At 40.7% G+C, this 12,106-nt stretch overlaps 2 protein-coding genes across 2 annotated transcripts in view; one reads left to right on the forward strand and one right to left on the reverse strand.

Annotated features, from left to right (window-relative positions):
* The window catches only part of LOC106483655 (V-set domain-containing T-cell activation inhibitor 1-like), a 39,519-nt gene extending 37,677 nt beyond the window's left edge, over positions 1–1,842 (forward strand). Inside the window, exon 6 of the mRNA XM_013941631.1 lies at positions 1,548–1,842. Coding sequence (XP_013797085.1) covers positions 1,548–1,585 — 38 coding nt within the window. The 3' untranslated portion in view covers positions 1,586–1,842. The remainder of the gene's footprint in view (positions 1–1,547) is intronic.
* Positions 1,843–3,278: 1,436 nt separating this feature from the next.
* On the reverse strand, positions 3,279–10,935 carry GATD3 (glutamine amidotransferase class 1 domain containing 3). Its single transcript, XM_067298043.1, has 7 exons — positions 10,719–10,935; positions 7,811–7,863; positions 6,900–7,013; positions 6,406–6,525; positions 5,485–5,577; positions 4,996–5,152; positions 3,279–4,358 (listed from the first exon to the last, which is right to left on the reverse strand). Exons 1-7 carry the CDS (start codon positions 10,830–10,832, stop codon positions 4,230–4,232), a joined length of 780 nt encoding a protein of 259 aa, XP_067154144.1. The 5' UTR covers positions 10,833–10,935; the 3' UTR covers positions 3,279–4,229.
* Positions 10,936–12,106: the final 1,171 nt, after the last annotated feature.

Consider the following 12,106-nt stretch of genomic DNA (forward strand, 5'->3'; position numbering starts at 1 on the left):
AAATGTCAACACAAAAATGTCATATATAAAACAACAGCTGGAATACCGTGCCTGAAGAGTAAGTGAAAACCTGCACAGAACATTGTTCACAAAGTGCCCCCTGCTGGCACTTTGTTCATTCAAAAGACTGTCTCTTCTAGCCACAAACCGCAAGGAAAACGCTAAAAGTGCATCACAATCCCTACTCTCATTTCTGCTTTTACAGGAAAAAAGGATCCTTATCAAATTTTTCGATGAAACAAGTCATTGCAACATTCTGTAGAGAAACATTTCGTAAAAACAGTTCTTGCCTGTATCATCAGTGAGGGCAAAATGGATCAGGCAGAAACACAATTGCTAAAAGCTGACAACTCCTCCCTGCCAAAATTAACCCCATCACGTCACTAGAAAACCAACAGAAGCAGGAGAAACAGTTATCACCACTCCATTTCTGTAAGATAAATCTCTTAAATGCTTTCTGCAGATCAAAAATCATAGGCTCCATAAGGCAAATACAACATGCCTCCTCATGGAGGCTCAAAGAATATACGTATTCTTTTACTTCTTATTTCTGATGGCATTTAACAAAACACATTAATCATAAACTTCTGTCCACTTGGTTGAAACTAGTAAACCCCTTAGCAGCTCCAAACAGCCATAGAAAAGGAAGGGAAAAACCAAGCTTGGCAGAAAAATGTTTCTATTAATCTTCACACACACATGGAATTTCCCTTCAAATTTACGCTGGCTGAATGCCAAGATGATGGTCTTAGCCCTTCTACCAAAGTTAGATGATCTTCTATTAATATAAAACCTTAAAAAAATCTGTATATTGAAGGTTTGTGTTCAGAACATCACTGTGGAATTAGAACATCTCACAAATAAAAAAAAAGAAAGGTTAATTTGGGTGCATGGTTCTTTCTCCCTTAAAAAGCATTATCTCTTGATGACAAAAAAAAAGGAAGGGTAGAAAGATGCTATAAAATGTGATTATTACTGAAAATAATATTTTGTCTCTGGTTTCCCCACTACACAGCAGTCTGTCCTGTCCCCACCAAATGCCTAAGCTCTCAGCACTGACACTCTTTGGGTGGCTCATTTTTTCTATGAACCACCTCGAAAGGTTTCAGGCACTGAGCAGGAGCTGGTTCCTTAGGTACTCCAGTTACAACTCAAAGTCCTACCCTCAAAAGGTCACTGATCTCAAGACTACCCTTTTAGAGCAAATATGCTCTTGTATGATTTAGCTGCTAACTCTTGTTATTTAGCTGTCATGTCAAACTAGGTGAGCTTTTCAACTTGTATACTTGATCCTAAGCACAAGACAGTGAGATATTCCAACATGGAAGTCACTGAGACAGGGATCATCATGACCAATGTTGCATCTGCTTAGAAAGGGACTCATTGGACTCTTAGCGATCGCCATTATTTGGGTATCCGGATTCAAGAACGAATCTCAGAGGATCGTAAAAAGAGGCAACATCTGGATGATCTTCCTGCCAACTTGCAACAACTCATCATGGCATGATAGTAGCAACTTCTTAAAAAAAATCTTTTCTTTTTCTCAGGACACCTTAATCTAAGCAAGAAAAAAGGAAAACTTTAAGCCACCACAGCGGCCCTTACTAGGAACTGCAGATACGAGAAACCCTACCTACACACACAGCCTTGCCGTGGTGAGGGGAGCCAACGGAAAGATTGAACTCTCAGCCCCTGAGGGAAAGGGACAGAAAGGAGTACGTGAGTTCAGCTCAGTTTAGATCACTCTTGTAGCAGATAATGTTACTGTTAACATGGGAACCAGCTGTTCTTCTGCTTTGGGGATTTCAATTCCATCTCTGTTTGTGGAAATTCATGATGTTACCATGCTTCTTTTAAAAGTCCTGCAGATGTAGGGAAGATATGCATCTAAAAATGTCATTACATTTTATGCACACAATACTGAAGTTTCTCTGTTTGATTCAAACAAGATCTGAATATTTCCTATGATATTCAGACCTCTCCCATGCCCTGCCAGGACTCCATATATAAAACTGATACCACAAATATCCATTTTTGTACAAACAAATTCCATAAAAGAAAGTCTTTATTTGCACTTACTTATACATTGACAGTGCATTATTTCTTACTATTTATTTCCTGCTATTTATTACCTACTTGACACTGAAAATTTCCAATCAAATTTGATATACAAACACACATAACACTGTTTCAGAATATGTCCAACATCCGTTTTATGAACCATGTCTGCCACCATGATTACTTGTTTAACGTGTAGGATTTGTTCATAACCACACTGGAGTTTGTGATCTGCACAAGACAGGATGCTAGCTAGGATCTCTATGAAGTCCTCAAAGAAAACAGTGTCCACCCTTGATTTCAACTTCAGATCTTCCAAATCCCAACAGATAATTTTTTTAGTGACAAAAATAAATCATTTGCTAAGAGGCTCCAGAAGCAAAAACACTCCTTCCATGAACACAGATTGAGCGGGCTGAGAATTCCCACCATTCGTATTTAAGCTTCATTCCTGTTCTCTGCTCTCCCTAATAAAAACACTCCAAACTCCTAGTGAGCCTCCAGCTATAGACAGCATTTATAGTATTTCAGGCCAATCTGAGGCTGGTATGTTTAATTTTTGAAACATGCAACTGTCCCTTAAAAATATGGGCTCCCTCTAGCACCTGCCATGTAACAAGAACTTTAATATAGCATTTGTTTAATAGTTAGAGTAGTTCAGTGGCCACATCAAAAGTACTTTAGCTTTATTATCAGGGGAAGCAGGCGTGATGAGAAAATAACCATATTATTTTTAATGCATCTGTATTTCACATAGTAACCAAAGTAAGAGAGTATATGCTGGCAAGAAGAAAAACAAATTCTCCCAGTTTGTATTATAACTTTCCAAGGAATGCCTGAACAACAGAAGATTTGAAATGCTTGAAAACTGGCTTTATGCATTTGGTTTAAACTGTGGTGGTTTAGGCAACTCAGGGCAAGATATTTGGCTTATGACACCAGCTGTTGAAAAGATGTGCAAGGAGTACTAATTTAATTATTTTTAATTTCAGAAATGTTGCTTGCTGCTCAATAGAAAGGTAACAAATAACTTGGAGGAGGAGGAAGGGAACTCAGCTGGATTCTACATAGGAAAAATTCTTCAAAGATGATGAGAACTGAAAAGCAGCAGAAAAAAAAAAGATGAAATGTAAAGAGAAAGAGTCCTGAAAAAATACTAGAATATATCAACCAGCATGAGTTATCAGAGGCAGTTATCAAACGCAAATGAAGCAACAGGATGAGATAAAGGCAGAAATTTATTTATTTATACATCATTTTTCCAGACATTCAATATTTCTTTGGAGAAAGCTTTATTACCCTAAAGTGAGGAAAGTGAGGATACCTTGAGATTTGTTTTTTGTCCACTGCTAATCATGCAACTACTTTAACAGGAACATTATCCTAAAAAATTGTGCTTCACATTCTTTAACAGGGACATTATCCTAGAAAATTGTGTGTCACATCAGCGGATTATTTTCTCTTTCATTTCAAGACCTTTTTTAGCTATAATGGACCAATGGATTTTTCAAAGTGCTAGTATTGTGACAGGTAAGATGTATCCTGCTGATAATATTCAGAATGGCTCCTCTGTGGAAAGGGGTTCTTTAAAACAGAAAAATAGAACACGGATGTTTTAAATAATGTTGAGGTAACATTAGGATGTGGAAGATGTCTGTTCCCTTGACGATACCACAGTTGATTCGGGCTTTTAGTTCACAGATATGGGCCCAATTGCCTAAACCATGAACCACGCGCTATTGCCTCTGTATTCCCATTCTTAGCCCACTAGTTACACTGCCACTCCATCTGCTATGGCCCTACAACACATCCACCCTCAGCTTTGGAAAGGCCTTTAGTCTTTTTTTGCCCTCACGGAAATGATTTGACATTGGCGCCATGTGATGGCCAGTTTCTGAACACGTCCGCACAGCTCTCTCTGGTTGAAAAAACTCAAGGAAATGCTCTGTGTCTCAGGTGAGACTGCTCATACTCTGTGAGCCATCCTGCAGGCCCCTCTCTTGGAAAGCACTTGGAAATCTCCACAGTTGGGAATCAATCAGCTTCGTATCAGCACTTATTAGAGCGTGAACAGGAAAAGCAGGTGAAAATGTTTCCATTGGTCCATTTTTTTTTGATACTATACCCTAAATTTAAACATTTCTATAGTTTCACTCTTAGAAATAGCCACTTTACTTGCCAGTTAACTTTAGTACATTCTTCACCATGGCCCCAATGCCATCAAAGATGTTATGTAATTCCGTTTCACACATGAATGCTGGGGTAGTGACCACTTTGTTCTTTGTATCCACGTGAGCTTCGTAAACGGGAGTTAAGGAAAACACAGCCTATGCCTCACTTGCAGATGCTATCTGCAAAATAAACTGCCACTGACAAAAACCTTACAACTCTACTACCCCTTAAATAAGCACCTCCAAATATATTACTGTCCGGCTGTAAAGACAGCTGCAACCTATAATCTGAAATATTAAAAGTTATTTTGCCAGAAATACAAACACTGCAAGTGCAATCTGTGGGAATAACATCATTCAGAAACACAAGAAAACTTGGGAAACTTACTGCCTGTAAGCAAATGCCTCTGGGTACTGTTTGTTTGATCACAGCTTTAGCCTTCAGGAAAAGAAAAAAAAAATCTCAGAGAAAACTGACCACTTGTGACTCATGCCAGTTTTATGTGCAAATTCACCCAGCATTTCTGGCCTGCCTGTATTACCAGGTGTCCAAGGCAGTTCTACCGAAACAGCTGAGCACTACTTCTAACTATGCAGCTGTGTAAGGGAAACAACATTGCCTTATCATGCACCATATCACATGCTATATACACTATACATTCCCACTAAACACTAAGTGGAAAAGCACAGATCCTATATGTATTTACTACTGCAATAACATACTAGTAAATTATCTCTCAACATGGAAGTTAACGGGAAAGGATATAGTTACTTCTTTGACACAGTGCTTTCCTCCCAGTTCTTTAATGGCTCCTGCAGTTCCAGCATAAGGCCACCTGCCACCTTCCTCTTCTTCATGCCCCACAGTTACTTCAGCACCAGAGAGAACCTTTGCTGCCAGCACTGGTGAAATGCAGCAAAGACTGCAAAAAAAGGAATTTTAAGAGATTCCATGATGGCACTCTTTCAAAACTTAGTCATAACTGAAAGGATTCAAATGCGCATGCTCTTACTAATCTGAAAGACACCAAAAGGCAACTTCTGCTCAACATGTTCTTAGCTTCTTCTTTCATAAACACCTGCACACACACATACACATCTCAAAAAACACATTTAAAAAATAAGCTAAAGGTGATACAAAACTGAATATATCTTTTCTAGTTCCAACACTAACAGCTGTACATTTCCACATAATATACTTTGTCTCCACATTCATACTATCAAATAAATACCCCTCTACAACTAACATACGTACCCAATAGGTTTGCCTGCTTTGTGGAAGTCTTTCAAGACACGTTCAACTTCTCTATTCACCTTGCAATCTTTCCCATCAACAGCAAAGGTAGATCTGCCACAACAAGAAACTTTATACATACCTCAGTATAAATGTACAAACAGACATGCCTACCAGCCCTGAGATGGGCTCTCAAGGGTCATTGGAAATGCAGCAGCTTCTAAGAGGTGGCTGAAAAATGCTGTAGGAGACCAACACTACTTAAGCCAAAGTGACTTTCTTCTAAGGCTCTGGTGTGTCAGAAAGCCCCTTACTTAAGATAAACATCTAGAAATAAGCATTATCAAATCAGCTTTCTAAGATTACAGAAAAGCAGAACAGCAATTTTATTAGAGAACAAAAATACACAAAGAGAAAAGGAAAGGCTTTTCAAAGCCAACAAAATGACGGGTCAGTAACAAGATAATCAGAAGGTTAACACATGATTTCCACTTGGCTAACACATGGGGTTTTTTGAGCCAGTCACTGTTTTACTGTTATTAAAGCAAGACAGGACTTTTTGGTAGCCAGGCACTTTGGACATGAAGAAACAGAAGGAAAATATAGCAACATCCAAAACTTGCGAAGTTTTACCTTTGCTTTCTTCAGCAAGACCCAAAAAAACACAACACAAGGGTAGGGGAAAAATGACTTTTTATGCATTATCTAAACTCTAGAACTCTGACCAATATTATTGGGAAAATTTAAAATGCGACAGTGCCAATAAGAAATAGAACTGGAAACCAACATGAACGGCACTGAACACTTAATTCCAACACTTTGAAAGGAGTTTTCCTTAGTAAATTAGGTAGGGTTACAAACGTACTAGAGAAGGCCATTAACTACTTGCTGTTTTTATTGTGCGAGTCATAAAAAAGGAGTCTAATAATAACTTGCACTCACAAGTTTTTAGCAGCTCCAAATCCACCAGGAAATATCACAGCATCATGGTCTGTTGTAGTAAGTTTAGCCAGGCTTGTGATTTTACCACGGGCAATCCTTGCAGATTCCACTAAAACATTCCTTGAAGAACCAGAAATTAAACAATGAGACAAATGAAGCATTTGTGCACAATAGAGTATAAAAAAAAGATTTGGCAGAGAAGTCGGCGGTGGAACAAGCAAGATGAACAGTGGCATCAAATAACTGAAGCTCTAGCTGCTTCTAAAACATCACTACTGGAAAACGTAAGCATTAGGATATAGTAAAAGCATACAGCAATCTCCAGAAAATGCCTTTAGGCTTTTCTCTCCAACAAAATGCCAGCTAGCATAAAGCTATTAAAACCAGTCAGCAAGTGCTACAAGTTCAGCTACAGGATGCTATGTCTGAAGAACATCTAGCTTGTATGAAACCGAGACCCAGGAGTCACAGAACAGATTAAGCACAGCTCTTACCTTGACTCAGCTTCAGCTGGCTGCCCTTTGCTGTGATCAATGACATGCATCTGAAGAACATCTGGAGCATACATCTGAACCTCAGCTCCCCCACGACTAAGGTGTACCAGTATGCTACAAAATCAGAGATAAAACGTGCTGAGAACCTTAGAAGAGAGGCTTTATTTGGCCTCTAAGTCTTGCTAGAAATATTCCACCAAATTTTGAAAGAGGAAAAAAACCCTCACTCTTACCAAAGCATACTGAGCATGTAGCAGCAAAATCACTCTATATAACACCAGAGTTCAGAGAAAAAAAAAAAAAAAGTCAATCTGGAGGTAGGGACAGACAAACTAGCAACAACAACTTTTTTCATTGGGTGCTCTTATACAGGGAACAATAAAAATTTTCTATCTAATTGCAAGACCTCAGGCTTACAGAAGAGTCCCACAATTAGCATACCTAGGTGAATATTTAACCTGGACCTAGGTCAAACATCTTTTAGAAATGAATACTAAGAATTGAATTGAATTGAATTAGTAATTCAGCTTGAATATTAACAATTCTGGCATTTGATTTAGGCCCAGAAATGAAAGCTCAAGGTGATTAAGTCTCTATTTATCTCGCTTGAGCTTGCTTCTAGAAAACTGAATTGCTGTTCCTAAAGGAAAGACTCTCTCTCTCAAACTTATTGCTCTGACATTACATAGGAAGTGCGTATGATCTTTGGACAGTCACTGCGTACTGCAAGGAAGCAGCCTGATTTCTCATTAAGCTGTGAGAAAACTGTGAAGCTTTATGGGCCAATGAAGAAAAACTATCACAAATCTTTCACAGCAAATTTGACAGCCCATAGGAAGTGGAATTGAATTCAGAGCGTTCTAATGTAAAGCAGGTATTTTTGGAGGCTAGAGTTACATAAAGCAACTTACGCTGAGGCCTCATGAATTTCTGTGCCATCGTAGACACCACAACCAGACAGGACCTGCAGTAAGAAAATCAAGAAATCATTTCAGGTGATCCAAAAATTCCTACATAATCCTTCACCCACCCTGTGAAATTAAAAAAAAAATAAATCCACAGCTTTAGGAACAAGGTCTTTATCAGGTCAGTAAATATCAAGCTATTAGCCCTGGTGTTGCTGTTTGACATACTGTTCAACCAGTGTACTCTATTTATAGTTACCTGTCACACACAGGTCTCAGACATTTGTTCCTCAGATTTGATAAATTGACAAGACAGCCTTAGGTGCGCTTTTATTATGCATGCAGTGAGTTATTTTGAGTATCATACATCTATTTATGAGATGTTCTTATCCTTGTGAAACATATTCTCATCTGGATGCACAACAAACAGAAGTGGGATAAAAATGCACTTCAAGGTTGCATTTACGATATGCTATTTTACCTGCTGCTGACTTTCTGTCTGAGGAGCCGCATCAGAGATCAATAGCTAAATCATTTTCCATAATCCAAGTATGCTACATTAGCCATACTTTTCCTTATTACCACAGTAATAATACTTTCAAATTTTCAACATCAATTTGCTTACGTACACAGGAGCATAAAACACACAAAGCATTCAGCTATCCTTGTATGTGTGGAGGGAGTCTTTCATAAAGTAGTAGAAAAGAGATAAAACATTAAAAAAAAACACAGAAAAAGTGCTTGTAAGAACAAAACAAAACCAAAAAAATCCAAAGAATTCCTTCTTTGTTTCTGAAATGATACGTAAAAGTTTGTGGTGCCTTTTTTTTTTTAAAAAAAAAAAACAACTCCCATTGAAGAGTCTCCATTTATTAACTTTACTCTCTCTCCTCCTGGTTTTGTCTGTTTTTAGAAGCTTAACAAGTTTTTAATTGCAGGCACATAAACAGACACAACTGAAACTATCTCATTTAGAAATATGGGACTGGAAAGGGCTTTCAGACCACAACATCCAGTCCTCAGCTATCACAGGCCTGACAATCACCTTTACCAAATGAGTAAGATCTAATTTAAAACTAGTTTTTTTGTCCCTGCTAATTCTACCTAGAATCTCACTGCTCCGATATTTAGGAACCTCCTCCTACCTGCCAGCCTAAACTTACTCATGAATATGGCCAGCTCACACCCATTCATTCTTGTGTGCTCACTGTCCTTTAGATTAAATTGCCACTCACTTTCCCTAATGTACTTCTAGAAGGACTACACCTTGTCTCAACCTCCCTTTCACTAGGTTAAACAAACTGCTTGCTCTTTTAATCTTCCTTTCATACCACAGACTTCCACCTTCTCACCCACACAGCTTTTTTCCTTTATCTTTCCGTAACACAAGTGATGTGTAATCTACCAGAGGTCTCACCACTGCCTTCAAAAGTAACATTATTTTCTCTTTTGGACATGCACTGCCTAGAATTATGCTGGTCTACCCTGCTGTCACACCACTTCGGCGGCAAATAGCCATCTTATTACTGATGAATGCATCCAGTTCTCTCTCTGCCTCCTCATTTCCAAATTTTAAGTGCCCACTTCACAGAAAAAGTTACTGCTGTTAATCCCTAACTGCATGACCTTGCATTGAGTGATTAACTTTTGGCATGTTCTATTGCAGCAGTCCTCACAGTTCCCTCGTGTATGGTATTTTAGTCCTTTTGCATACTTATGTCATCCTCCAGCCTTACACCACCAGTACCTTTCAACACAACAATCTTGCTTTTTTGTGCTAAGATTTCGTTTTGTTCCCAAAACATGTTCTCAAGGCTGGCATGATACAGAGATTAAAGTGATAGGACTGTCTCCTTGAGGGCTCTTCCAGTCTGATGTAAATACAATTGTTCTTCTCTTCCATCATAAATACACTTGCTCTTCCCCAATCAGGAAGTCATTCTTAGCAGATTTATTTAAAGTCTTTACTAGGGAAATTTTCACATCCTGAAGAAAATCAAGAGGGGAGAATATCCGGCCTCTGTTCTGAGAAGTTTTAGATGTGGAGGCCTTGCGTGTGCCTTGGGTGGGGCGACTGCCATGTTTGTATTCTCATTCCCATTAGCTACCCTGTTTTTGCTCTCTTGCTCAATATCCTCCACCTCCTCTCAGAAATCTCGGGTAAAGCAGCTTTTAATTTCTGAATGAGACCTCAATTATTTTTCATCTTTATTCCATCCCTAGCTCTCCGTAGCTTGGCTTCTTTTCTTCTACTCTTTTTATTTACAGGTCTGGGGAAAGAAAAAAAGCTTTTTGGCTTTTGTTTTAATGTATTTTGCAAGGTCCACATTTTTTTTCCTGTTTTCTGCCTTCTTGGGTTATCATTTTGAAATTATCAATCAAATTCTGTCGGGAACACTTCCATACAAACTCCTGCCCTTGCTTGAAATACTATTTCTGAATAGATGCTCCTGCAGGAACTTTTTCCCCCCACCTGCTGTCACCATTAAACAGCTCTTCTAATTCATCAAGGCTCGAACTGAAAACCTTAACGGGGAGCTGCCTTTATTTCATTTTTCATCTAATTTAGACTGAAGAAACTTACCAGCAACTCTTTTAAAGATACGTTCTAAAGGCGGCAGCCAGCTCTGGCCTGTTTCCCACTTGTGGCCTGCCTTCCTTAAAGTCAAGCCACGTCTGCGCAGCTTTCCATCTGATCGCCCGCTTACGGCTTTTCCTTGCTGCTTTTCGGCTACCGCTCCAGCGCAGCTTCCCCCCTGCCCTCCCGCCGGGCCAACACCAGCCCCGCCGGGCGGCAGCGCGGAGGGAAAATAAATAAATAAAATAAAAATAAAATAAAATATCCTTTTCTCCGAGCTGCCGCGCGGCCCACCGCCCCCGGCCCCTTCCCGCCGGCGCGGCGGCCGTTACTCACCACAGCGACGCGGGCGGGGCGGCGGCGCCCGGCCGAGCCGTGCAGGGCGGCCAGGCCGCCGGGCGCCGCCCGCCGCAGCGCGGCGCACAGGGCCGGCCCGCGGGCCGCCAGCATCGCGCCGGGCACGGGCACGGGCACGGGCAGGGGCAGAGGGGCCGGCGGAGCCCGGCGGGCCGAGGGCGGCTGCGGGGAGCGCGGCGGGTGGCGGCAGGCCGCTACGCCCTTGACCGCGGCGGCTGCGGCGCCCCCGGCGGCCAGGAGGGGCAGCGCCGCCGCCGGCGCCCGAGGCGGGAGCCCGCGGGGCCCGGCCCCTCCGCCGCGGTGGGATTGCCGGGGCCGGGGCGCTCACCAGCGACGCGGGCGGGCAGCGAGGCTGGCGAGCCCAGCCCCCAGGCTGAAAAGGCGGCTGACAAACCAGCGCCAAGGAGGGCCTCCCCGCACGCTTGCTTGCTTTCCCGGATCTCGTGAGATAGTGTGTTGTTTTCAAAAGAGAGGGAGAGAAAAAAAGAAAATTTTAAAGGAATGAGAAAAAAAAAAGTACTGCCTCCTAAAAGGTCTTCTCAGTTGCCCCTTTTCAGAAGAAGGATATAAGAAACCTCAAACAGTGCCAAATTTCAACACTGCTGTCCCCCTCCTCCCCCCAGCTTTCTTTTCCTAGTAAGCTAAAATCAGTTTTTAAAAAAGCTTTGGTTTAGTTGTTTTGGCTTTCTTTTATTAAGGAAACCAAACTACATAAAAAACATTCCTGATGAAATAGATGTAGGCATCTATATATGATTGGATCTAATTAAATCACAACGCAAGTTTCCAGATATAGCCTGAACCTGCAATAAAAAGGTAACAAAATGATGCCGTTTAAGGCCTAACCCCATTGCCCTTGGCCCATCCTTTCAGACTCGCAAACTGCGCAGATGTGCACAAAGATCAGACCAAACTTTGGGCCTACCAGACTTAAAACCTAATATTCAGTTTTCATTATTGCCCCCATTAATAGACAAGAGCACACTGGAAAATTGTATTGGCTTTCATGTGCATCATAAAATTTGTCTTGATAACTTAAGAACTTGTTATAGCTTAAGCAAAATGACTACAGGAGCAGAACACATCCTTATCTCTACATAAGAGCTGACGACATGCTGCCCCTCTCACAAGGTTCTTGCACCATGTAAAACTTACTTGTGAAATTACCATCTTCAGAAATGTTTTCAACATGAAGAGTGAAATAAGGCAAAAGCACATCTCTGTTTGGATTTTCTCCATATGCTGTGTTTTGTACTACTGTGAACTCAAGAGATAAATACAAATTTAGGGACTAAGGCTACTTCATAAAGAGCACAACTCCTATTTTATGTACAAAGCTATCACCTTGACAGTCCCAAAACAGTAAT

Source organism: Apteryx mantelli, chromosome 1 (assembly GCF_036417845.1).
Source record: "Apteryx mantelli isolate bAptMan1 chromosome 1, bAptMan1.hap1, whole genome shotgun sequence".
NCBI classification, from domain to species: Eukaryota; Metazoa; Chordata; class Aves; order Apterygiformes; family Apterygidae; genus Apteryx; species Apteryx mantelli.